General features: G+C 32.3%; 2 protein-coding genes across 6 annotated transcripts in view; one reads left to right on the forward strand and one right to left on the reverse strand.

Moving 5' to 3' along the window:
* Window positions 1–2,138: 2,138 nt before the first annotated feature.
* HGO (homogentisate 1,2-dioxygenase) lies at window positions 2,139–6,716 on the reverse strand. Its single transcript, XM_012218818.4, has 9 exons — window positions 6,268–6,716; window positions 5,939–6,169; window positions 5,776–5,855; window positions 4,276–4,443; window positions 3,998–4,173; window positions 3,833–3,902; window positions 3,577–3,731; window positions 3,199–3,282; window positions 2,139–2,595 (listed from the first exon to the last, which is right to left on the reverse strand). The coding sequence occupies exons 1-9, from the start codon at window positions 6,531–6,533 to the stop codon at window positions 2,395–2,397; spliced, it is 1,431 nt and encodes a 476-aa protein (XP_012074208.1). The 5' UTR covers window positions 6,534–6,716; the 3' UTR covers window positions 2,139–2,394.
* An 18,435-nt stretch (window positions 6,717–25,151) lies between these two features.
* Window positions 25,152–26,771, forward strand: part of LOC105635730 (TAF RNA polymerase I subunit A) — a 40,639-nt gene continuing 39,019 nt past the window's right edge. For all 5 annotated transcript variants that reach the window (XM_089723633.1, XM_089723631.1, XM_089723632.1 and 2 more), the window contains exon 1: window positions 25,152–25,674. The gene's annotated coding sequence lies outside the window, so the exon portion shown is untranslated. The remainder of the gene's footprint in view (window positions 25,675–26,771) is intronic.

Below are 26,771 nucleotides of genomic sequence, written 5' to 3' on the forward strand. Positions count from 1 at the left end.
CTATAATAGGGTGACGAAACACTTTACAAATCCTACATTAAAATGCATAACACCACTTACAAAATTGCAGCAGCATCAAAAATTTAATATCTCCATCTACAGTGTATACCTTAAGTTGATTTCTGCAAATGGTTTTTATCACTGAATTTGAGTTCGTTTTAATGATTAAAGACCTCTATCTTTGACTGTGTCTAAAAACACATAGAGAAATAGTTTAATAGAAAAATCTAGGCATATGAGAACCAGTAAAATGGGCTGTATTAAGTAGTCTTGTCCACCAGTGTTTTTATCGATGAAAAGACATTCTAAAACCTCAAAGTCTCATATCTGCTCTAGGCACTATATCTGCAATTCAGAATTAAGTTCATTACTTGATAAGTTTGTATGTGAACACAAAAGTTTTACTTATAAGATTGATAAGTTTGCCTTTTTGTTTTAACTGCTTTTGTAAACTACATCTGCAATGTTTTAGAGTTAGCAAACCATGGTTTGGGAAAGTTAGAAATGCCATGATTTCCTTAAAGCAATTTAAACAAACATCGTAGAAAAAAAAAGGGCAAAAACATAGTTTATGTCAAAGAGGCAACATTGCATACCGGGCTTATCAAAGGACATGGCAAGATAGAGTACTCACAAACTATACAAATTATGGCAAAAAAAAAAAAAAAAAAAATACAAATTTGGTTACATGCATTCAATTATGAGAAGGTTTTTATCTTAACAGTTTCCGTAGATAATACATTTGTTAATAGCATATATTTTTGCACTATAATTTGATTCTGTGAGTAACCATAAGTGCTAACCAATTCATTCACGTTCTTCCTCTATGCTAAATCACATACATAAATATTGTTTTCCAATGAGAAATTAATTTAAATTTCAGTCCTCATCTATTTATGAACTTAAACCAATAATAAATAGATGAGGATTGAGATTTAACCAAGAGATAGATAGTTTTTAAATAGATAAGATTAAATTTAAAAAATGTTTGTTATCATCATAATAATATTAATTTTTAAATTTAAAAAATAATTTTGTATCCAATTAAATTGTAAAAACAAAGAAAAAATTATACTAAATAAAAGAAAAAAAAGCTCAAACATTTGTAAAAAAGAAAAATAGAAATACTCAAAAAATAGTATGCGAAGTCAGCTTCATAAACTTTTTTTTTTTTTTTTTTTTTTTTGCTTCAGTTGATTATATGAAAACTCGAAAAGAAAAAAATAAATAATTATACCCATTGAATTACAATAAATTATTGCATTAATAAATATTAGCTTAATACCTGAAAATTTTAAAGCAACATATAATTTCGCCTTTCATCACTTGATCAAGTTATGAAAGTAAATTATTTAAATTAAAGCAACACAAATGTAGATTACAATAACTTTTCTGTAAAATAAGTCGTTGGGAAATATTTTTTATAATTTTCTGTTATTTGAGTGTTTAAGTATAAGTTGATGAAAAATATTTTATGGTAAAGGAAAACCAAGTTATTTTTAAGTAAAATGGTTTTCAATTTTTCAAAAGATGAAAATATTTTTCAGATATTGACAAATTTATTATAAATTTTATAAATGTATATTTTTTAATTTATTAATCGTCAATAGCACTACCCTGTTATCAGTCACTAGTGACTTTCTTAATTTACTATTTTATGCATTGTTGCTCATATTTAATAATAAATTCTATTATTATAAATATTTTATGGTCTTATGAGTTAAAGATTTTAATATTTTTAACTAATTTTTAATATTGTAATCAAATAATAGAAAATAAGTCATTTAACAAAAATTTTTCAAAGAATCCTTAAAAATATTTTTCAAAGGTAGGTTATTTTCCGAAAACAAATGAGGCCTAAATGTGCATTTTTTTTTATAACTAAATATTTTAAATATACTTAATTTTAGAATAATAATAATAATAATAATAATAATAATAAATGTATTAATTACTCGCAGCCTTCTTTTAAAACCTATAAAAAGAAAAATGTGAATAAAGTTAAATAAAAATCATAGCTAAAGACAACTGCTTGTAATCACTCTACAGGACCAAAGGTCTAATACTTGACCATTCATACATGGTACTGACTTTTCATCCAGTGAAAGACAAATGAATAGCAAACACTTGGAACTCAATGGAGACAAACATTAGATACACAATCGTTCATTACTTGTAGTTTGTTCAACCAAATATTAAAGCATGACATTTCTGTAACTCCATAGCCAAAAGCTAGAGGGTACATTTTTCTATGTATAGTCAAATCTGTGTCTATTTTCTATTTCTTTCATCTTATTCCTTTATTTATATACATGTTGGACAGTGAGGGACAGCACATGTCCAGGATGTAAGTTTGAAGGCCAAATTAGCCACAATACTTCCCTGATATTAGTTCTACACACTATTGCTCTTAACATCTGCTTCATGTGAAAAATGGGATTTGAGTCCGAGCCAACACTGGTAATAATCAGCATCCAAAAGCGGTGACTCAACAGCCCACGAGCAGATTCTCGGAATTAAACATGACTCAAACATGAAAGCCATTGTATCTGTGATTTTATATGGTCCTGCATCATTTCCACGTGCGATGGTAGCCTGCAAAGCAAATAAATCATTTTTAGACCACGACTTGTTCAGTGAAAACCAGCTCAAAGGGGTTGTTGATGACCAAAATAGAAATTGCAGTAGTGTATGAGCAATGAAAGCAGAAGCAGGGGTGGACACGGTTCCGGTTCCAAAATTTTTTGGAACCGGAACCGAACCGAAAATTAACAGTTTCGATTACGGTTTGGAACCGAATGGTTCCGGTTCCGATTCCGATTCCTCAACGGTTCCAAAATCGACGGTTTCGACTGGTTCTGACCAGTTTTGTACTGTTCTGACCGGTTTCGGACGGTTTCGACTGGAACTAGAACCGTCGGTTCCGACCAGAACTGGAACTGCAGGTTCACGGTTCCAAAACTGGTGGAACCGGAATCGAACCGGTTCGGACCGGTTCCGGTTCCCATCGGTTCCGCTTCCGGTTCTCACCGGTTCGGAACCGACGGTTCTAGTTCCGAAAACCGGATTTTGGCCACCCCTAACCAGAAGTGTCTTAAAACTTGTACTACTTATGTCATCTCCAAATGTGGAAGTTAGTTTGCTCTAAGTTGATAAAAAAAACTAGTGAGTGTATGAAGCCGTCCACAAGAGATATACCTCGTATGTCTTGGTATCTGGACCATGTGGAGTCATGCAGCTGTGAAGACTTGCAGCACCTGGTATGAACCCGTCAGCTTTTGCCTGAAGATGAAGATGCACAGGATGAATAAATATTAGTTAAGCTTGTTTCTAAGTGAGCAGGGAATTTAACCGAATTTTTGGCATAAGCACACAAAAAGATTAAGGGGTCACAGTATTAGCAAAATGTTTTTCCCTTTAGACCCTTTCAGTAACCTCTCAATCTACTGTTCATTTATTATCAATGTAATTACAAGTATAAAATACAATCCTCTACAAATTACATGTTACAAAAGGAAAAGAATGCGAATCCTAGAACAGCAAGAAACTGATCATAAAAAATGTGAAAAAAAAAACCTCATATCCACCATAAATCAGGCCCATAAATTCGCTCATACAATTTCGATGGTAATATGGAGGTCGAAAAGTATGCTCTGCAACTACCCATCGGGAAGGGAAAATGACAAAATCAAGTAATGCCACTCCAGGCTTGTCAGTTGGTGCTGTCAAAACTACAGTATATTGCAGAAATTCAATTAGAAGTTGAAGCACATTTTCAACAAACAAAGAATAGTAGTAAAGTGAAAATAGACTGATGATACACATCATCTACCTGTATTTATTGATGGGTCACTGTGATCAAACAAAACAGTATTATAAGGGCAAAACTTTTTGAGATCATACTGCAGATAAAAAATAGTTGTCAATTTCACACCAAATGAAGGCAAAAATGTCTCCTCGTGGAATGTGTTAAAAACTATTAACTTACTACACTTACCTTGTATGGAACATAATTACCATGCCAGGCTACAACATTGAAGGGAGAAAAATCTTGCTTTGCAGTAAATAGTTCACCACCAAACTTTTGTATGATGGTATACCCTGGACGAGAAGCCTCCTCAAACCAGGCCTTGGGAACAAGGAAATCCCTTGGAGCAGCAAGACCATTACCACCTAAATGAAACAAAAAAAGCCATATTTTTGCTGCTAAAGCAACATATATATATTGAACCAACACCTGTTTGCTAGGCACATCCAAAAAAAGAGATTAGGTACCTATTGGCCCAAGATCAGGAAGCTGAAAATGGGTACCAAATATCTCACAAGCATAACCACGAGATGGGCCGTCTGGCAAATCTACAGCAAAACGGAACCCTTGAGGTAAAACAACTATTTCACCGGGGGTGACTTGCAGCTTTCCACATTCAGTAGTAATCCACAGCCCTGCACAACCAGGACAGAGTGTGCTAGTAACAAGATCTCAAAGTTCTCAACTATTTCTCAAGTTTGTTGTAATGGAGGATGCATTAAAGATGCATAAGAAGAAATAGCCAGAATTCCAGCGACACATATAACACAATACTATACTATAGGATGCTACATGTGTTAGCAATGCATGCAGCTAATAAGGAGATAGAAAGTAAGATTCTAGTGGGGATATGGAGATCTAGTAAAGGTATCTTCGATACACAGACATTAAATATAGCGAAGTACATAAAAATTGAGGAATTTAGGAGCCATATTATCATACATACAAGTATATATCCAAGTTCTTTTAAGGATTGGGGCAAAATTAAAAGCTATTGGTAGTTTTTTAATTTATTTGGGAAAAAAAAAAAATTTCAGGTCCCCCTAAATTATAGGGAAATTAGCACAAAGGTCCATCAGTCCAAAAACTGTGTCATTTGACCGTCATATCATGGAAAATATGGAAATAGCCTTATTTTAAAAAATTCAGGTCCCTATATTATAGATCCCTAAATTATGGTTCCATTTCAAACTAAGGTCTCTAAATTGACAGATTTTGTGGATGGAAGGACCTACATGTTAGTTACGCTTAATTTTTTCGTTTCTTTCTTGTAATTTCATCTCATACTTCGCAGATGGTAACTTGATATCAATTGCATAAAACAAGAAAAGGAATTGGAGCTGGCATAAAAATAATTGCCCTATTGACAAGAATGAACAAGTACTGAATAGGGCTTCAGATAATGACTAATGCCTGCCTAAATATCTCCCACCCACTCTAATACTCTCTTCCACAAAATAATGGAATTTTAGAGGACTATAAGCAGCTAAAAAAATCCTGGTCTGCAAATCTTGTAGCAAACCAATTCACAGCCAATTTGGCATAAACAGGTATCTCTTTGCATGATTCCTATCCCTGAATGGAACACTTCCAATTATAAATTATTTGATAAACTAAAATTTGGTTTCAAAATCTAGGATTTATGAGACTATTATTGCATAATTTACTACCCAAAAAAATTTCTCCTAATAGAAAAACAAAGCAACAACCTAGAAACATATTCAAGTGTCTCAAACAATTATACAATCACTCATCATCCTCCTAAATCTATAATATTCAAATATATATCATAATTCCATATAAACCAAACGAACCAAACAACACATATTTCACACTGCAGGTATTACCAGGGCACTCATATGCACACATACATATTGGTTTCAATTTAAAACAAAAATCTAATACCATAGATCAACTAAAATAATTTTATACCAAAACCATGATTGGTTTCACATTGAATCACTCACTTCCTTTCTGAGGAACTATCAAAAAGTCACCATCCGCATTACAGAAAGCACAGTTGTCCATTGATTTGTTTGCGGTGTACCTACACAAAGAATCAATTTTTAACAAAAACAGAAACAGAAATGTTCATTCCATTTCCATATAATATAGGAAAACACCAATTACATGTGAATAGCAAATCCATGGCGAAGAAAGGAACTACCAGCCCCACAAACTGTATACAACCCATCAACAAAATCAGTTGGGGAATCAGGAATTTCCATCGGCTTCCACCGCAGCTGAGTAGGTGTTGTACGACTATTTGTCTTATCAAATTCGCTCGCTAGCTTTTCGTTACTTGGAATCCGAGGCTTAAAGGGTTCATGAGTAACTGATGGTTTTATTCGATAAAACCAACTATCCATTGAAACAAATAACATAGAAAAATCACTAACCAAAAAAAAAAAAAAATTGCCATAATTTTTTTTTTTAAAAAAAAAGGAAGAAACATGAACCTGCGTTGATTCAGCTTGCGGGGAGAAGTAAAAGATGAACCAGAGAGCTGTTCTGCATAAAGACCGTAAGGACATAAAAGCGGGCTGTTTTGGCCACGAGGAAGAGCACCAGAAATAGCCTCTGACTCAAAGCTGTTGCCGAATCCTGATTGGTAATCACCGTCGTCAGAGGGGAAATCACGGCCGTTGCGTTTTGTGGGTACTGGTTGTTCTCGGTGGTGGTAGTGGTGGTGGTGGTGGTGGTCAAGGTGGGGAATTTTCTCCATGATTGAGCTGAGTAAAGAAATGACACGTTCAGACTATATTAGTATTTTTGGTTGGGAGAGGAAATGGATATATATATATATATATATCCATATGGTGATGAAGAGGAAAACGACATAGGTGGAGGTGGCCTCCGGCGATGACTTGGCATGATGATAAAATTAGGGAGACGTGAATTGGGGGAACAAGTTCAGTAACAGAACAAGGATAAGTGCACAAGTCAGCAATTTCTTGTACTTAGCTACTTTCATAGATTTACTAATTATTAAACGTAATTTGGTCATAATTCAATCCCATAGAATTGGAATAAATATAAATATCTAGTATGAGTAATCAGGTTAAAAAGAAAATTTTAATGTAAGCAATCGAATTAAATATAACTCACTAATTAATTTGATTAAATTAAAATTCATGGTTAATGCAATATGCATATTGAGATATTTGTTTTATTATCACTGTTTCATTAACAAGATAATGGATCTGCGCAAGTGATCCTTAGCCTAGTGGCAAAGATGATGCTTGAGAGGTCTCACGTTCAATTTTTGACACTGTAATATTTAATTTTTTTTCCCCTTTATTCAATTCATTTGTTTAGAGTTTATTTTTTTCTTCGGCAAATATCTTAAAAAAAATTATCCTGTCCTTCTATAATGGATGAGATCCTTTTTTTTTATTTGATCTTTATTTTGTTAATATAGAATATTTTTTTCATTAATATAACATTTCTTTATTGCATAATGTTTCTTTATTTTCTATTTTATTTTATTAATACATTTCTTTATTATTATATATTTATTATATTTATATTATTTTTTTAGTTTTAATTTAATTTATTATTTGTTAATAGAGATTTGTTAATAAAACTTACGTGGCTAAATGCTTTTCCACTATAAGAGCCACTATAAGTTTGTTCTGTAACATGTCATAGCAATAATGGCATAGCTAGATCTTAGTTACGGAATTTAAGTTCTTTGTAGTTGAAAATAAATATTTTTCCACGTAAATGCTTTTCCACTATAAAAGCCACTATAAGTTTGTTATGTAGCATGTTGTAGCAAGAATGACATAGTTAAATTCTAGTTATGTAATTTAAATTCTTTGTAGTTGAAAATAAATACTTTTTATCAAACACTTCATTACACTGTAACTAAAACGTTAAATTCTTTTGCAATGAAAATAAAAATTTAAAGCAAATGGTTAGTTACGAAAATTAAAAATTGTAGCCCACTAATTGTTTAGCTATAACTACATAATAGAATGTCTTGCCATAGAAATAATAAAGTACCAAATATTTTTACATTTAGTTATGATTGTAGAAACTATAGCTAAAAATTAAAATTAATTGCTACAAACAATATATTCGTAATAAAAATTTTTATTTTTGTTTCGAATAACAGTTACGTGTAGTTAATTGTTAATTATTTTAGCTTCAAAATATTGAAATTATTTGCTACGAATTTTATGATGTTCTAAAAATTTAGAATTTTGAGTTTTGACATAATCATTGTAGCTAAAAATATATATAAAACAATTTTAATATTTAACCACAAATAAATACATTTATAGATAATTATTTTAATGTTTAGCTACAAATAAAAGTAGATTTTTAAGAAATAATTCAATTCATTAGTGCTAAATGAAATTTTACAACTAAATATTGTATTTTAAACCACATGGTAAACTATACATTAAACAATATGTAAAAATAAATATCACATAATACAAAGAATTACACATTTAGTTCAAATATAAATTAAAATAATAAAATAATTGAATTCGAATGAAAAAACTGTATAAAAAAACACCAATTTAAATTTTTTTCTAACTAATCAAAGTAGCAATTGAAAAGAATAATATTCTAATAATAAATTGTTTTACTAAAAAAAACTCAGTGAAATGTCACTTCGCGTCCATTAATAACCCTCTCATCTTGCCATCTTAAGGACTCTCAACTGAAGAGGCTGCAATAAACAATCACAATAAAAAATATGTTAGAAATATTAACTTAATTGCTATAAAATATAATTAGTTATAACAGTTTATTGTAGCCAAAAAAACTGTGTGGCTGATAAGACAATTATTGCCACAATATATATAAAGAATAAAAAAAACAATATATTAGTTTTAAGAGTTTAATTTATGTTAATAAAAATTTTAAAATAATTATAAGACTTTAATTTTGTAGGTATAAGTATATATTAGCTACGATATTAACTATTTATCTAAAAAAAGGATGAAGAAGATGATGGTGGAAAGATATATTTTCATTAATCTGCACACCTCAATTTATACAGATAAATAACGTAATTAACTCCTAAACTACAACCTATCATTAAGCTATTTACAAGAGTAATTGATATACTTTACAAATCAGTCTACTATCTAATTATGGTAGAGATAAATGCAGATACTTTCCTTAATACTCCCCCTCAAGTTGGCGAGTGAAGATTCCGAACTCCCAACTTGCTTCTCAAATACTCAAATTGTTCTCGACCCAAAGCTTTAGTAAAAATGTCTGCCAATTGCATTTGAGTTGGAACATAACAAGGCTGAATGAAACCCAATTGTAATTTTTCGCGCACAATATGACAATCAATCTTTATATGCTTTGTACACTCATGAAAAACCGGATTAGCTGCAATATGTAGAGTCGCCTGATTATCACAAAACAACTTGGCCGATTTCATTATTTTAACGCCCAAATTACGAAGAATATACTGAAGCCATGTAATTTCCAAACATGCATTTGTCATCGCCCTGTATTCTGCTTCAGCAGATGACCTAGAAACGTTTGTCTATTTCTTTGATTTCCATTAAATCATTGAGGTACCCAAAAATACACAATATCCTGAAATAGAGCGCCGTGTCATACGGCATCCTGCCCAATCTGAATCACAGTATGCCTTCAATTCTAAGTTATTTGTGGAAGGTAACAATAGACCCTGTCCCGGTGTGCCTTTGATATATCTCAATAAACGGAGAATAGCATTCCAGTGCGGAAGTCGTGGCTCTCCCATGAACTGACTAAGAGTCCGTACTGCATATACGATTTCTGGGCGCGTGACTGTCAGGTAAATCAGTCGCCCTACGAGTCTTCTAAACTTGGTAGGATTGTGTAAAATCTCTTCATCGGTAGATGTCAATTTCAGCTGCTGTTCCATGGGAAATGCCTCGGGCTTGGCTCCTAATAAACATGTGTCTTGTAAGATGTCTAGCGCATATTTTCGCTGTGACATAAAAATTCCTTATTGTGATCGCGAAAACTCAATGCCCAGAAAATATTTCAAGTTACCCAGATCTTTGATAAGAAATCTTTTGAGTAGGGTCTGTTTGAGCTGATGTATTTCTCGAAGGTTATTTCCTGTCAGCAAAATGTCGTCAACATAGATAATTACAGCAGTGAAAGAGGTACCTTGAACATTTGTGAATAAGCTGTAATCTGCCTTAGACTATGCATAACCGGCCTGTTGGATAGCTATGGAGAAGGTGGAGAACCAATTTCTTGAGGCTTGTTTGAGCCCATAGAGAGACTTGTGAAGTCGGCATACAGTGTTCTCCCCCTGTCGGCGGAGTCCTGGTGGAGGAATCATATACACAACCTCATGTAAATCACCATGCAGGAAGGCGTTTTGAACATCTAACTGGTGAGTGAACCATCCTCTAGCTGCAGCAACTGTGAGCAAGCAACGAGGAGTGGTCAATTTTGCTGTAGGAGAAAATGTTTCCCTCTAATCAATCCCTTCAACCTGCGTATACCCTTTGGCGACAAGGCGAGCTTTGTAACGCTTAATGGACCCGTCTGAGTTATATTTAATTTTATAGACCCAGCGACATCCAATGGGTTTATGACCTGCAGGAAGAGAAACAAGACTCCCAGTATGGTTACGCTCCAAGGTCTGTAATTCGAGATCCATAGCCTTTTGCCAATGAGGATGAAGGACAGCTTGGTCATACGAAGTAGGCTCTACCTGTATGGTTAGTTGTGCTAAAAAAGCTCGGTGTTTTTGATGAAAAATGAGAAAGTGAAATATAATTTGTTATTGGATACCTGGTACTATGCGAAGGACTTGCACCTGGGGAAACTTGATTGGCTTCAGACGACATGAAATAATCTTGGTGCCATTGTGGTGGATTTTTTATGCGAGTGGAATGACGGAGAATTTGAGGGACGTCCGAAACTGATGGCGATGAGGAAGAAATTGGTTCATGATCGGGAGATTAAGTAGGCAAAGATGTGGAGGTTGGAGATGATATCTCTGGTGAGTGTGTTGAAGAGTTTATATCTAATGAAAGTGGTGAATGAGATGATATGGAATGATTTGGAGGAGTGGCTGATATTGGATAATTATTAGAAGAGTCATGAGTTGCTGGAGAAAAATCAAGATTTGGATAAGTAACTGGGTCGATATCCATGATAAGATGTGGTTGTACTGACTCGGATGGAACATTATATGAAAAAGGAAATGAATTTTCATGAAATTGTACATCACGACTGACAAAATATCTTTTGGTGGTGAGATTATAAAGTTTATACCCTTTTTGTCTGTTTGGATATCCCACAAAAATACATGAAATGGCACGAGGATCAAATTTTTGCTTAGGATGGACATTAGTTGCATAACACTGGCAACCAAAAACTCTTAAGTGTTGCAAAGAAGGGGTTTTGTGATATAATCGTTCATATGGTGATTTATTTGATAAGATAGGTATTGGTAGTCGATTTATGATGTAAACAGCTGTAAGAACACAATCTCCCCAAAATTCTAATGGTACGTGTGACTGAAAAAGGAGAGATCGTGCAACATTAAGAATGTGACGATGTTTCCGTTCTACTACACCATTCTACTTAGGAATGTAGACACAAGTATGTTGCAATTCAATGCCATGATGATGAAGAAAATTTTTAAGAGGGTGAAATTCTGATCCATTATCAGTTCGGATGATTTTAACAGATGTGTTAAATTGTGTGTGAACAAATTGGATGAATTTTGTTAATAAGTATGGAGTTTCTGACTTAGATTTCATAAAAAATATCCAAGTGCATCTTGTAAAGTCATCCACGATGGTAAGAAAAAAACGTGCTCCTGTATGTGTGGGAATTTTATGAGGACCCCAAACATCACAATACAGTAAGTCAAAAGGAAATTTAGTAGTAATAGAACTGACAGGAAAAGGTTGTCGAGTCTGCTTTGCTAGTGGGCAGACACTACAATTATTATGAAAATTATCAGAATTTTTGTTTAAAGGTAACAAAGGAGAAATTAATTTAAGACGTGAAGGTGATAGATGTCCGAGGCGCATGTGCCATAGATCGGTCGAAATAGAAGCTTGAAATGAGTGAACAGATGAACACGAGGGCACCATGTGATAGAGTCCTCCATGTTGTTTACCCGAGCCAATCATCTTCCCCGTTGTCAAGTCCTGCAAAATACATGAGTCAGGAAGGAGAATAATGCAACAATTAAGGTCATTAGTAATTTTACTTGCTGAAATCAAGTTTAATCGGAATGAGGGAACACATAAAACATCTTTCAGGGTTATATCAGGGTTGAATTTTATGGTTCCAGTTTGTGTTATCGGAATAGTGACTCCGTTTGGTAAATTAATGGAACTGGCTAAGGGTAAACGGGATTGTGTAAATTGATGTGATCCTGAGGATATGTGGTCAGTAGCACCACTATCCAAAATCCAGGGACTAGATATGGCTGAATTGGTAAAAGCTTTGGATAACGAAAACAAACCTATTGCGTTTGCATACACATCATTGTTACCAGTAGAAGATCCTTGATTTGCTGAAGATAAGGCATGTGCTATTTGTTGTAAATATTCGGTCGAAAATCCTCTGGAATTGCTGCCTATGCTTTTTCTTTCCCCTTCGTGTGATATCTCAGACATGTTAGCCTGGGGAACTCCTTTTTGCTTTTTTTTTTTAACCTGCAACGGTCTTCAGTATGTCCACGTCTATCACAAAATTTGCAATGAAATTTCAAAGTGCGACATTCATTAATAGTGTGTCCAGATCTATGACAATGATCACAAAATTTAGAATTTTCTGAATATGTCCCTTTATTTTGAACAGCCGCAGCAATAGTAAAGTTCTCGGCTGGTTCTGATGATAATTGCCTTTGTGTTTCCTCTTGTATTACTAATGAGTATGCCTGTCGAACATTAGGCAGTGGAGTCATCATAAGAATGTTAGATCTTACCGCTTTGTACGACTCATGGAGACCCATTAAAAATTGCATTAACCTGTCTTCTTGAAGTTGCTCCTGATGCGCGGCGGTTTGATTGTATGTGACTGGGAGACGGTAAGTGTCTAATTCATCCCACAAAGCTTTCAATTTGATATAATATGATGCAACAGACATTGTACCTTGTGAGATCATTGCAATTGATTTTTGCACCTGGAAAATTTCAGGAGCATTTTTCTGATAAAATTGATCTTGAAGATCAATCCACACCTGATGCGCCGTCTTTGCATGGATTATACCTTCGGCCAAGTTGGATTCTACTGAATGTGTCAACCATGATAAAATCATGCTATTGCACTGATTCCATGCTGCAAATTCTGCGGGTTTTTCTGCTTGTGATGGTGCTTTAATCGAACCGTCGATGAAGCCGATTTTATTCTTGGCAGTGAGTGCATGAGTCATGGCTTTGCTCCATGATTGGTAATTATCACCGTTTAATTTTACCGAGACAAGTAAATGACCCGGTTGGTCTGAATGATGAACAAAGAAAGGGTGTGAAGGGTCAGAGATTAGTTGTTTAGTACCACTCTCTTTTTCAGACATGGCGGAAGTATGGTGAGAAACAACAATGATTGTTCAAGAGCCCAACCTGGCTTTGATACCATCTAAAAAAAGGATGAAGAAGATGTTGGTGGAAAGATGTATTTTCATTAATCTGCACACCTCAATTTATACAGATAAATAACGTAATTAACTCCTAAACTACAGCCTATCATTAAGCTATTTACAAGAGTAATTGATATACTTTACAAATTAGTCTACTATCTAATTATGGTAGAGATAAATGCCAGATACTTTCCTTAATAATTTATTGTAATTATAAATATAATATATTGCAGTGAGAGAGAAAAAAAGTGATGACATATTAAAATTTTTAATATAAAATAAGCCACTTATTGTCCACATGACATTTGTATTATATTACTTCATCTGCATACCGAAACTGATAACATTTGAGGTGGTGCAGGATTATACAGAAAAATCCTTTTTTGGCTTTCTCTTTAGCCTTATGCCTCTTATCTATGGGAGGTCTTCCTTCACTAGCAGGTTTTGTTTTTTTTTTCGAGAACTCCATTTATTGTAGTGTTGATGTCAGACAGATTTATATTTCTTAATTTTAATAGAACTCCTTACGAACATTGTAAAAAATTCACAGACGAAGAAATGAAAAAAAAAAATCGTTTATTCCCTTTTTATATCTTATATCTATAGTTTCTCTTGCCTAGGTGAATCTCTTTTTTATTTAATAAAAATTTTGAATCATGGGTTATTAATATGTGCAGTACTAATAAATCCAAAACCTTTTTTTCTAAGGAAAAAAATATTATTTAGTTTCTCTAATTTTGTCAAATTTACTAGCTTGTCCCCTATTTCAGGGATCCAATGAAAAGATGTTTGTACTATGTTGTCGTCTAACCCATAAATGACATATCCAGATATTTTATTTTCAAACGTTTTTTATTTTTATTAAATCAAAAATCCTATGTTTGGAGTCATGGGCTCTACACGCGACCCAATGCAGGCGAAAGCCCACAAATGGTAATTGGACCAAGTCCACAGCTGCATCATCGAGTTTTATAGACTCCAGAACCTTCAAAACTATTCCGAGAATTTTTAAGATTAATATCAAATTTATTTTTAAATAAATAAAATCTATAAGCTAAATAGTTTTATAGTAGTAGTTACCATACTAATTATTATCACAAATATTAAATACTTTTAATTATGGCGTTGGAATAATCTAGAATCAAGCTAAACCACTTTTAACCAAACTAAGTCTTAGTAAACCCGATGCAAACTTGTTGAATCGAATCAAGTGACACTTAGAGCCTCTTTGGTTCAATGATTTATACCAACTGATAGCTGATAGTTGGTAGCTGATAATTGATAGTTGGTAGCTGATAACTGATAGGGATTAGCTGATTATTGTTCGTGTTTTAGTAGCGTTAAAACATAAAATGACTACTAAAGGCATATTGTTTTTATATATTACTAGTTCTTTTATGATATGCATTGCACGTTGACTTTACTCGTTATATATTCGTTTAATTTTGTTATTTATATAACATTAAAATATAAATTATTATTTAGATTAAAATAAATACAATTATTAGTTAATGTTGTACTTTATACATACAATGAAATCCTGTAACATATCTTGTACTGTGATATCTAATTGAAAAAATATATAATTTTGTTATTAATTAATTATATAAAATCACTACAAATTTGCATTTACCGTACTGTAAAATACTATATGATTTGATGATGCTATATGAAACATCCTGTAATTTTATTTTCGAAACTTTTGAATTTTTGTTAAATCAAAATTTAGATTTTTGACTATTTGGGCTATAAATACCGTTTAATTCTGATCCGAGCTCAAGTTTACGGAGTTGGGTTCAAGCCCAAAACACATTATCGCAATTGCCGAGTTGAGAACCTTTAGAAAAAAAAATTAAATAAATATGGACCTTTAACTATTAATTTATTATAAATAAATATATGTGTGTGTGACACTATATAAATTAATTATCCTAAAATCAAATATTATTATTATTATTATTATTATTATTATTATTATTGAGTAAATTGAATAAATGATCTAGAATCTTACAAAAATAATTAAAATGAATCAAACCAGATCTGAAAACCAGTTAAAATCTTTGAAAATCGAGTCAAATTATTGAATCAGACCGAACTGGAATGATTTGGAAACCGACCTACTTTCTTTCTTCTTCTCTCTTCTTCTTCTCTTCTTGGGGAGCGCCGACAACAACGTTTCCTCCTCCCACCACGTTTTCCGACCACTGCACGACGAGGGTGAGTGGCGATCGGTTCCTAGAGCCTCACCGATCATTTTTCCGGCCTCCTTTCACGCGAAAGGAGTCCCCAACGGTGCGAAACGCGGCTGTCACCTCCGACAGCTCCCCACCTTTGATTTTTCGATGTCTAGTTTGATTCAAGCGGCGAATGGCTTCAAGGTGAGCTCCGATCAATTCCTCCCTCTTGGGTGAACAATTTTCATCCAAGAAACGATGATTTTGGTGGAAGGAACTGAAACCACCATGGACGGCGGTGTGGAGAGGACTGTGGCGCTAAATCCGGCCAAACAAGCCATTATCTCCTCAAAACGACACCTAATTCAGCTTCTACGAGTGGTTTCAAACATTTTGGTGTTTGTAATGCAAAAATTCTAGACTACTTGGGATTTTTCATCCATTGTGCACGGCGGCAGATGGGCGAGCCTCCGGCGAGGCCCCTAGAGACAGAATCTCCTTCTCCTTGCATGGATTATGGAATCGTCATCCGAATTTCAATTGGTACATTCTAAGACCCAGTTCCTCATTTTGGTATAAAATTTCTAATTTATATCTATAAGTTGATTTTCAATTGAATATTTAATCGAAATAGATAAGCATACTAAATTTTGAAAATATAGAATACAAGTCATTTAGTATAATTGTTAATCCAAATGAGAAAGATAAATTGGAGTTAGTTAATTAATTAATCAGATAGTCATTAGCCTAAAACTAGTTGGTTGTGTACAAATAAAGTAAGATGAATTTTCAGTAGGATAATGGAGGTTAGATGCGTAATCCTGAGAAACTAAGGTTTGGAAGGCCTAACCACTTTCGATACTGATATAAGAATCGAATCTAAATAAATAGTAGTTATAATAGGTTATTGATAAAAAAAAAAGAATTTTTAGAAACTTACCAATTTAACTACCATAAAACAATCTTATATGAATATTTAATGTGGATTATTTGTTAGTGGAAGTCGAGGTATGTAGAATATAACTAGATAATTATATAAATATTGATGAATTCAAAGGTAGCTGTGAAAATATCAAGCTAGGAATAGCGAGTATTTATGATGTAAATTGTAGGTTTAAAATGAAGTGTTATAGAAATAGTATATTGATATTGTCATTGGAACATGATTAGAGGAAGATGGGATTTAGAACTGATTGATTGCCCGACGGATGGGCTGTGTGATTTGAGTAAATGGTTAGATGAATGAATATGGTTATGGCGGACGGGTCAGTTGTTGTGAATTGCCCGATGGATGAGCTTTGAGAATTGGTTATTGAATTGTAGTTTAATCGAATTTTTAGGGTGCCGAAATTTCGGTAGAATCTAGGGTAGTCATAATTAATAATTAAGTTAATAGGTTTATTTAGATTAATTCTTTAACTTGATATATTTATATTAAAGTTCCTTATTTAAATTATTTATTTATTTGTTTGTTTGACAAAGGTCAATTATTATAACATATCGTTAATTGTTACTCCTTTGTTTAATTGTAATTGAATATGAATGTCTAATTGTGCAGTTGCATCACGATATTTAATTGTTTGTTATGCTTGCATTAAATTGCAATGCTTGATTATTTGTGTTGTGATATGTTATGCTTTGTTTGTGTGGAGTTAGGATGAAGTTGGTCACCATGGGGTTGTGAGGACGGTCCTGGAAATGATGAAATTACGGGATTTGAAATTTTGAAAATATGAGATTTGCCCGTTAGCCAGGTATGGGGAGATCGGTGCCCCTGTGTGCACCTGATGAAATGATATGGATGATATGGAAACCACAGGGTGGCCTCCTATTGGTACGGAAAAAAAAAAAAGAGAGAATGGAAAAACAAGAAGAGGGTTGGTCAAGTGAGGATTAGACAGTCAGCCATGTATGGGAATCAGCTCCCTGGTGCACATGTCATGAGAGGGTAGGCCATGTGGAAGGACGGCTCATCGGGGGTTTCGGTGATGCCACAGACCAATTTCCACGTGATGTGGTCATGTGAAGATGATAATGTTTGTGATTGCTGTTGATATGCCATTTGCGTGATCATATAACTAGCCGGATGACTAGATTGATATATTTACACATGTATGTGAAGTCGTGTGTCATGCAATGATTATTGCTTCTTATAAAACTCACATGAGTTATTTAACTTTTCAGGTAGTAGGTTCCTTTTCCTTTCAGTCTAAGCTCTGTTTCTTTTTATCGTTGAGCTAGAAAGAAATTTCCTAGTTTCAATCATTAAATTGCTATATAACTATATGTACAAGAATATAATTGTATTTATCTATTAGTGAACTCCGCAGTTGTAAGATCTATATACCTTTAGTCGTGTAGTAATATAGACGAAATAATTCTGTGAGCCCATATTATAAATGTGTGTATTGTAAACTGGGCCCGAATTGTAAATGTTTAAGATGTTATAGTATAGGGCCGAATTATAATATAAATATGAGGTTTATTTTCGCATTGCAGTATGGGCTTAATGTTTGGAAATCACGTTTTTATAGTTGAATTTGTAGCTAGGCTTACTTCGGGTCTCGAGGTCCTTAAACTTACCTGGATCCTAGTGCCGGTCCAGCCTATAGAATCGGGTTGTGACACTATAATATTAATATAATAAATTAAGACTTACTCTAAATATAAGATATGACTTTGATCTGCACATCAATTATTTTCGTCGGATGAAGTTAAACTGAAATTTTATCAATAGCATGTAATATTTTGGACCATGTCTTTGCACAGAATCGAAAAATAAGTTGTTTAAAAGGAATCGATATGTAAAGTTGTAAACAATAATATTGGCAATAAAATGTACTATATCAAGTTTTAAAGAAGATATAAATGAGACTAAATTTAAAAATTACAAAGTCATATATAAAAAATATTTGAAAAAAATATTAAAATTTTAAATGTCTAATTATCTTTATATTTATTTAAAAAATTTTGAAAATATCCAATTAAATCATAGAAAAATTAAATAAAATTCTATAAATTTTAAAAATAAAAGAATAGAATATTAAATAAAAATAAAGCTCTTGAATTTTCTCTTTATTTCATTTTTAATATAGAAAAGTTGAAAATAAAAATGATAGCAAATTCAAACATTTAAAGCTTATTTTTTCAAAAGGATTTCATTAGATTAAAAAGAAAACTTTATTTTTATATTAGTCAAATACTATGATTTCATACTTCCATTGCTTTTATTAAATGATTCAAATAAGTGTACAACATCCTTTTTAAAAAATTTAAAGAGAAATAATTTGTTTAAAAAATTTTATTTGATTTTCATTTAATTAATTAATGTAGTTTAATAATAAAGTGTTTAATTGTATTTTAAAAAATTCAGAACATAATAAATTAATAGAATTTAAGTTCTATTTCCAATAGTTGAATTAAAGTTTTCGATTTACATCCTGAAAAGCAATATAACACGAGAGAATATGATTAAGAATATAAAAAACTATTAATTATAAAAATCATTGGACAATAATATTACAAGATCAAATAGAAATTGTCACGACCCATTTCCATGGGCCGGACCGGCACTAGGGCCCAGGTAAGCTTAAGGCCCCCGAGGCCCCTAGTAAGCCTGAAACACTACAAATTTGCTATCTCAATATAATTTTAAACATTTACAAATTTCCCTGCTTACAATACACTATAGTTATAATACAGGCTCACAGAATTATTCCATCTATAATAATACACAACTTAAAAGTATACAAGTTCTATAACTGCGGAGTTTACTGACGGATGTATACATATAAGTCTTCGGACATTTATCTATTTAATTGATCAATACGAAAATTAGCGAATTTCTTTTTAACGGTGAAGAGCAGAGTTATAGCTGGGATTTAGAAATGCTACTTCCTGAAAGATTTAAACAAAGGAGATGTGAGTTTATTAATGAATAATAATGATTGCACAATACACGCATTCACACAATTGTATAAATATATCAACCTAGTCATCCGACTAGGTATATGCTCACACAGCCAGTCACACAAATGGCATATCACCAGCACTCACAATTATTAACATCTTCATATAATCACATCACGTGGAAATTAGTCAGTGGAGTCACCGAAACCCCCGATGAGCCGTCCTCCCACATGGCTCATCCTCTCACAGCGTGTGCACCAGGGAGCCGATCCCCCATACTGGCCGACCGGTCTAATCCTCACTTGACCAGCCCTCTCATTATTTTTCCATTCTCTCTTTTCTTTTCCATACCAACAGGAGGTAACCCGGTCGTCTCCATCAAATCTAGATCATCAGGCGCACACAACAGGAGGCCACCCTGCGGGCTGCGATCAAATCTAGATTATCAGGTGCGCCCAATAAAGAGACCAACATGTGGTTTACGGTAACGGTACGGTAGGTGCACACGGGGGCGCCGATCTCCCAATTTCCCGGCCGACGGTCCAATTTCATAATTCATCACAATTAGGATCCATGCTTTATCGACCGTCCTCACAAACCCATGGTGACCCACTTCATCCCAATTCCACACAAACAAAGCAAGGCATTGTCACATCACAACTAATCAAGCATTGCAAATAATTGCAGAAATATTGCAAAGTTGAACATCGGAATGCAATGCACAATTAGACATTCATACTCAAATGCAAATAAATAAATAAATAATAATAATGATAATAAACAATAACAATGAAAATAAAGAAGTAATTGAATAATTAAGTAAATAATGATGATAGTAAAATAATTAGAATACTTTATTTACTATGTATTAAGTTATAGAATTATTCTAAATAAACTTATTACTTTATATTGTTAACTAAAACTAGTCTAAGTTCTATCGAAATTTCGGCAGCACCTCCCCTAAAAATTGGACTATTTACCTGCTAAAATATCACAAAATTATATATATTAATCATTCAATGCACACAGCCCATCCGTCGGGCGATCAAACAGTTAAATTTCCCTTCCTCCCTCCAAATAATAATGTCAACATTCAATTATTAATTCACAACTTATAATAACCTTCAAACGTGTTCCAATAATATTACTGAACATTCATTGCTTCACATAAATATAATCAGCTTCTTTAGCTAATTGACAAATAAATAAAATCTTTTATATATCTATATACATATAAGAACACAATTACAGATATTACAATTTTATGTTCTACTTACAATGCTACTTGCTGAAATAATATTGAAATCTTTTAAAGACCAGCTTATAAACTATCCTATAGTTCAAACAAATGGTATACTATCTTAAATGCAATTGTCGTATTTTCCCAGTTGAAGTTATGTGTTTAAGATTTCTCAATCAATGTTTGAATTCTAACTTATAATCTATTTGATTTATTAGTAGAATAATTATTCATCTTATCTTAGTATAATTATTAGCATTTACTAAATTTTTGTATTACACTTATTTGCACCCATAAATTTAATCAATAGTAACCCGTATCCTATTATAACTCTATTAGTCATCTAATGATTTCTAATAGTACACTTGGCCTATTAGCCTTTAAATATTCCGCCGAACACCCGACAGCATCTCTCCTTAATCATACTCAACATCTAGTTTAAATTACTGTAAAACAATCGGCAGCCCATCCACCAGGCAAAGAACTTTAAATAAAATCCCCATCCTCCTATCATTATCAACCCACCATTCTTCGTTATACAGTAATTATAAAATCAATATCTTGAATCCATAATCTACTATGAATTACTTAATAAGTAAAAACAAAATAATTTCTTAAATTGAATCAATAAGTCTCATTTATATACATACCCATCATTGATTTTCACCTTTCAAATTTAATCACAATCAAATAAATGGTTTGTTTGACTGCACCTATTTTATATTTCATGACCTATAACCAATTATATACAACACTAAATCCTAGATTTCCTTTAATAAGCCAAGTATAACTTACAAATTAACGTGTCTAACAACCCTACTGGTTATTATATCCTTACGATGAATTTGAGTCCAACCTACAAGTATGTGCTAAGTAAACTCATATCTTGGTTTCCTAAGCATACTTTAATTCATGTTTTATGAATTCAACTTCGTCTTGGCGTAGAAAACTAAATATTTTTACCCGTTACTACTTGTAAACACGTGTCTATTTATCCTTATATCATAATCTGTATATGAAATCAATAACACTAAAAGTTTTCTTATTATAAAACTATAACTTCGATTTAATCTCAAGTCATGCTAACAAAATAAGCTAACAACCAATTTATTCATGTGATTAGAATACCCAATAACTTAGCTACTGCATTTCTACCAACCCCTCCTTAATTTAACTTTCTGTGATATTTACGGCTTAGAAGCCTAATTTTCGATTTCTGTCGTCTAATGATTCGAACACTATACCTTATCAAAGTGCAAACTAATTGCAAAACTAGATTCTATGTAAAAATTGGAATATACTGTCTATGAGGAATTCCGGTCACCGAATCCACCGCTGTCGCCGCCGTCTATGGTGGCCGGAGGTACCTTGGTTCCTAAATCTTGCAATTCTTACGCCAAGACGCAGCAAATTTCATATAGAACTCAGTTCCATAGCCAACTACCACAATTTATGTCAATATCTAACAAAATCCCAATTTTTATTTCTTAAATCCCTAAGTCCCATTTTGATCAATACCTGCGTTAAATCGCCTAATCTATACGAAATGATTTCTAAAGGAGTGAAATGGGAGGACAATCAACTTACCTCGTCGGAGATCATCGCCGGAGCTGCTCGGAGGGAACGACGGAGACGCGACTGTCTCGATCGCGTTGAGGTTCCAGCTTCGCTGTGACTCTTGCGCTCACTAGAAACAGAAACGAAGAGAAGGGGAGGAAGGCGGGCTGCTGCGGCGAGGAGTCGACGGCGAGGAGGCGCTGGTTCTGGTGGTCGGAAAAACGAGAGAGGAGAGGCAGCGAGGTCGCGTGATGGCGCTGGCGCAAGGAAGAAGAAGAGAAAAGAAAAAAAAAGAAAAAGGAAAGAAAAAAAAAAAAAGAAAAGAAAGAAAAATCTTGGCTTCTAGACCATTCCGGTTCGATTCGAACCGGTTTGGTCTAATTTAATGATTTGGCTCAATTTGCTTGGTTTTCGAGTTTTTTCGCTTGGTTTTCGAAAAATCGAATTGGTTTACGGGTCCAGTTTAGCAATAATAAAATACTACTGGTATAATCTCATTGGTTGAAATAAAAATTTTGGTTTTTAAATGAAAATTCTACGAAATTAAATTTTCAGGTCGTTTCAGAAATATATACTCATATACATATTTTCTTGAATTAAAATGATATTCAAAAGTATAAATGAAATCTATTTTTGTCGATTAAAATGCATTAAAAATACAACTAAAAGGGATATTTAAAAAGATAAATAGATTTAATTTTTCCTATTGAAATGCATGAAAAATTAATTAAAATGATATATTGGGAATTCCGAATTAAACTAAGATTACTTTAGAAAATCTCATAATTTACTCCTCTATTCCCTCATATATGTAGGTTATAGATTATAAATTTATTTTATTATCCATTGAGTTAAAAGAGAGCAAAATAATATAATAAATACATGAAGTATGTAACAGGTATTTAGTTCTAACAAATAATTTAAATCCTAAATTGAATAAAATTAAAAACATGTATAGTAAATAAAAGAATTTTTAATTTTCATGTATAGCCTTATTATATAACATTAAAATATTAAAAATAAAATGTATTTATTAATATATACTTAACATTAATTATCTATTAAGCATAATATTTAAAATAAAATTTAATTGTTATATAATTAACATTAATTATCTATTAAGCATAATATTTTAAAATAAAATTTAATTGGTCATCAATAAGGTTATTTTAGAACATTTTTAATTTCATTTAGAGCATTATCGGGAATCTCATTATTCCGCTCTTCGTTACCACATATATATATATATATATATATATTAAAGTAAATATTTTTTTAAAAAATTATTTTTATTTTAATGTTTTACATAAACAAAAATATTATTGAAAATTTTAAAATAATATTTATGAAAAATTTTTAAATAATTATAAACAAAACTAATGTTAGAACTTACGCGATGCGCGGTACAATATTAAAGGATAAAATAATTTTTTATAATTTCGACACAAATACAATACAAAAATTAGACGATTGACAGGAATATAACACGTTTAATCCGCTTAATATCATAAATATATTAAATGGATCCTGTCGATCCATATATAACTCGTGTAACCCGCTTAATATCATAAACAGATTAAGTGGATTGTTGACTTATATGCGACCCACTTAACCTGCTTATAATATTTTTTTAGTTTTTAACCTATTTAATTTATCATATTTAAAAGTAAATTTTCACACGTAACATGCATAAATTCTTCAAGATTCATAATTAAAATAAAAAGTAATACAACAATAAAATTTAAATAGATATTAGTTAGAGTATTTATATCTAACACTAAAATTACCTCTTTACTTCTAAATAAATAGGTCATTCGCCTAATTCGCATGTCAATCCGCGACACAACACATTTATATTCGTGTCATAAATAGATAACTCGTTTATGATACGAACTTGTTTAACTTCAATCCTAGCCCATTTAATTTGCATGTTAGAGGAATCGTATTCACAAGTCGTGACCCATTTTAACACCCTTAGTATGACCTGCATAAAAAAAAATGCATACACACTATTAATTATTTTTCGATAGAGATAATAATTTTGAGAATTTGACCAATTGTATTGAAATAAAAAATTAAGTATTTTTTATTTTATGTTTATGATTTATTATAAATGATTTTTATTTATTTAAAATATTAATATATTTTACTTATTTAGTATAGTGTGTCCTAAATGTGTGGATCTCCTACTTTTTAAAAATTAGTGTATCGCTTGATGAAGTGTTTTTTAAATTTATTTTTGTATCTTTTTTTATTAATGAATAATTAGAAGAAATAAGAAATGACTAAATTTTTTTTCAGAAAAACTTTTCTTACTTATTTTTTTGGATATAAAAGAAAAATAAAATTAATTTTTCTCTAAAAATTATTTTTTTTTATTTTTCTTCTAATTTGAAAAGAAAATTATCTAAATTCTTTTCTCTTATATTCCTTTATTATTTTCAAATAAAATAATTTTTGCTTATTAATATTAATTTAGTTTTTTTTCCCTCCTATATGATATTATCTAAAAATATAATTGCTTTTTTTCTCTTATAATTTGCACGGTGCGCAGAGTAATATCAAAAGATGAAATGTTTTTTTATAATAGCATTCAAAAATAGTAAAATTATATAAATTGAAACAACTTGAAATTTTATTTTCAAAATTTTTCATTTAAAATTTTAATAAATTATCACCCTACGAATTTATTTAACCAGTTAAATGCATATATATAATTTATATAGTTGAATCAACCCCACAATTAAATAAAAACCCAAATAAAACATATTGAAAATCGAAAATCATACAAAATCACGATTTGGACCGAACCGAACCCGAATCAAACCAAATCAGTCAAAAAACCTAACCCAAACAATTCTAGAAACCCCCATATCCCCTTCAGCGCCGACTTCACCCGTCCCCCTCTTTTCCTTTTCGTTTTCCCGACCAACGGAGACCAGCGCCTCTGCCACCACTCCGTGCCGCCGTCGCCTCCTCACCGCGCGCCTCCTAATTCTCCCTCCCTCTCTCCGTTCGTTTCTAGCGAGAGCAGCTCTTGCCTCGATCGGAATCGCGTCGCAGTCTCCCCTCGACTCTCTGGTGACACCAGCCCATAGTTGATCGACCATCTCGTCTCCAGCACTGCTTTATAGCCGTCTTTCCATTTCCGTTCCCTCTCTCTCTCTCTCTCTCTCTCTCTCTCTCGTTCGGTCCCAGTCTCGTGTAGCGCTGCAAGGGGAGGTGTCGGGTTGTGCTACTCCGATCCGCACAGCCACCTTCAGCCGCTATTTCTCGTTTTTCGGCAACACCAGTTACCAGCCGGCGAAGTCGGCTCTCTTCTCGTCTCTGGCTCTTCATCGCACATCACGGTTCCCTCCTCCGGCCAAGTTAACGACGACAGAACCAGACTTTGATTCATAGCCAGGTAAATTGATTGTTGACTCTTTTTCAGTATATTTTTCATGAATTCATTGAGTATAATTATAGAATTTAATGTATTAATTGAATTACTGTAGAATAAAGCATTAGATACTACTGTTCATATAAATATTTTAGAAAATTTAAATTAATTTCTTGCTAACTTTGTTTAAAACATGTTTTGGTGATTATATTAGTGTGATTAAGGTAATCTTAGTTTAAGAATGAGTGTAGCATGATTATGACAACAATTATTATTTGCTAATACATGAGCTATTGCAGAAATTTATATATCTAGCTACTGTTTAGGTGAATGTGATTAGCAATAAATGATCCCTATATTGAGATGGTTAGATTATTGCGTTTATTAGAAATCCTTGTGAAGAATTAAACATTCTTTAGGTTGAAAATAGTTAGTTAGCTATATGTTCAAGTTCTCAATATCCTAGGAAGGAGTTATTGAATTGTTTCCATTTTGAATGAGTTACAAACTGAATTTTTATCAAGAAATGTGCAAAACCAGGGGATATATTATGGGTATTAAATAGAAAATCTTGAATTCCTTGAGCTAGCAGTAATTATTTAGTTGATTTCTTGAATTATAGTGTTTGGGCCGAGTATGCGAAGTCATAAACCAAGTTCTTAATGCAATATGAGTTTAAGTTAAGGAAAATATATCTTTCTTGGGGGCAGTAGCTATTTCAGGTACTTCGTACCATTTTAAATAATTGGTATGAAAACAGATATATGTATATATTTATATTTTCAATACTCTTATGTTGGTTACTGCTTGATAGCAATATTCTTGCTAAATTAACGATTCCATGGTAAAACTCTTTAGCTATATCTAGAAGTTTTATTTTTATGTCAAGACAGAGAAAATTATGAAGCTTTAGTTATATGTTTAAGTTTCGAGTTGGGTTACCTATTAGACGTCTTCATTAAATTGTAATTTAATTGAAATATCGGTTCTTAATAGTTAGTCTAGAATTTTATAAATGTTGAATGATATTGTCTATACTTTAAGCAAAGAATGATTGATAATATTCCTGGAATAGTTGAAGGTATTTTAAATTGTAAATTATGGTTGATTGGTGATATTGT

This window comes from Jatropha curcas, chromosome 7 (assembly GCF_041381405.1).
Source record: "Jatropha curcas cultivar XTBG-Jc1 chromosome 7, XTBG_Jcur_1.0, whole genome shotgun sequence".
NCBI classification, from domain to species: domain Eukaryota; kingdom Viridiplantae; phylum Streptophyta; class Magnoliopsida; order Malpighiales; family Euphorbiaceae; genus Jatropha; species Jatropha curcas.

Excerpts from the sequence above, each read along its gene's own strand:
- HGO (XM_012218818.4), bottom strand. The coding sequence starts at position 6,533 with ATGGAGAAAATTCCCCACCTTGACCACCACCACCACCACCACTACCAC. Across the intron at positions 5,856-5,938 it reads CATGGATTTGCTATTCACAT|GTACACCGCAAACAAATCAA; the intron begins GTAATTGGTGTT and ends TTCTTTGTGTAG. Across the intron at positions 4,444-5,775 it reads GATAGTTCCTCAGAAAGGAA|GGCTGTGGATTACTACTGAA; the intron begins GTGAGTGATTCA and ends CTGGTTGTGCAG.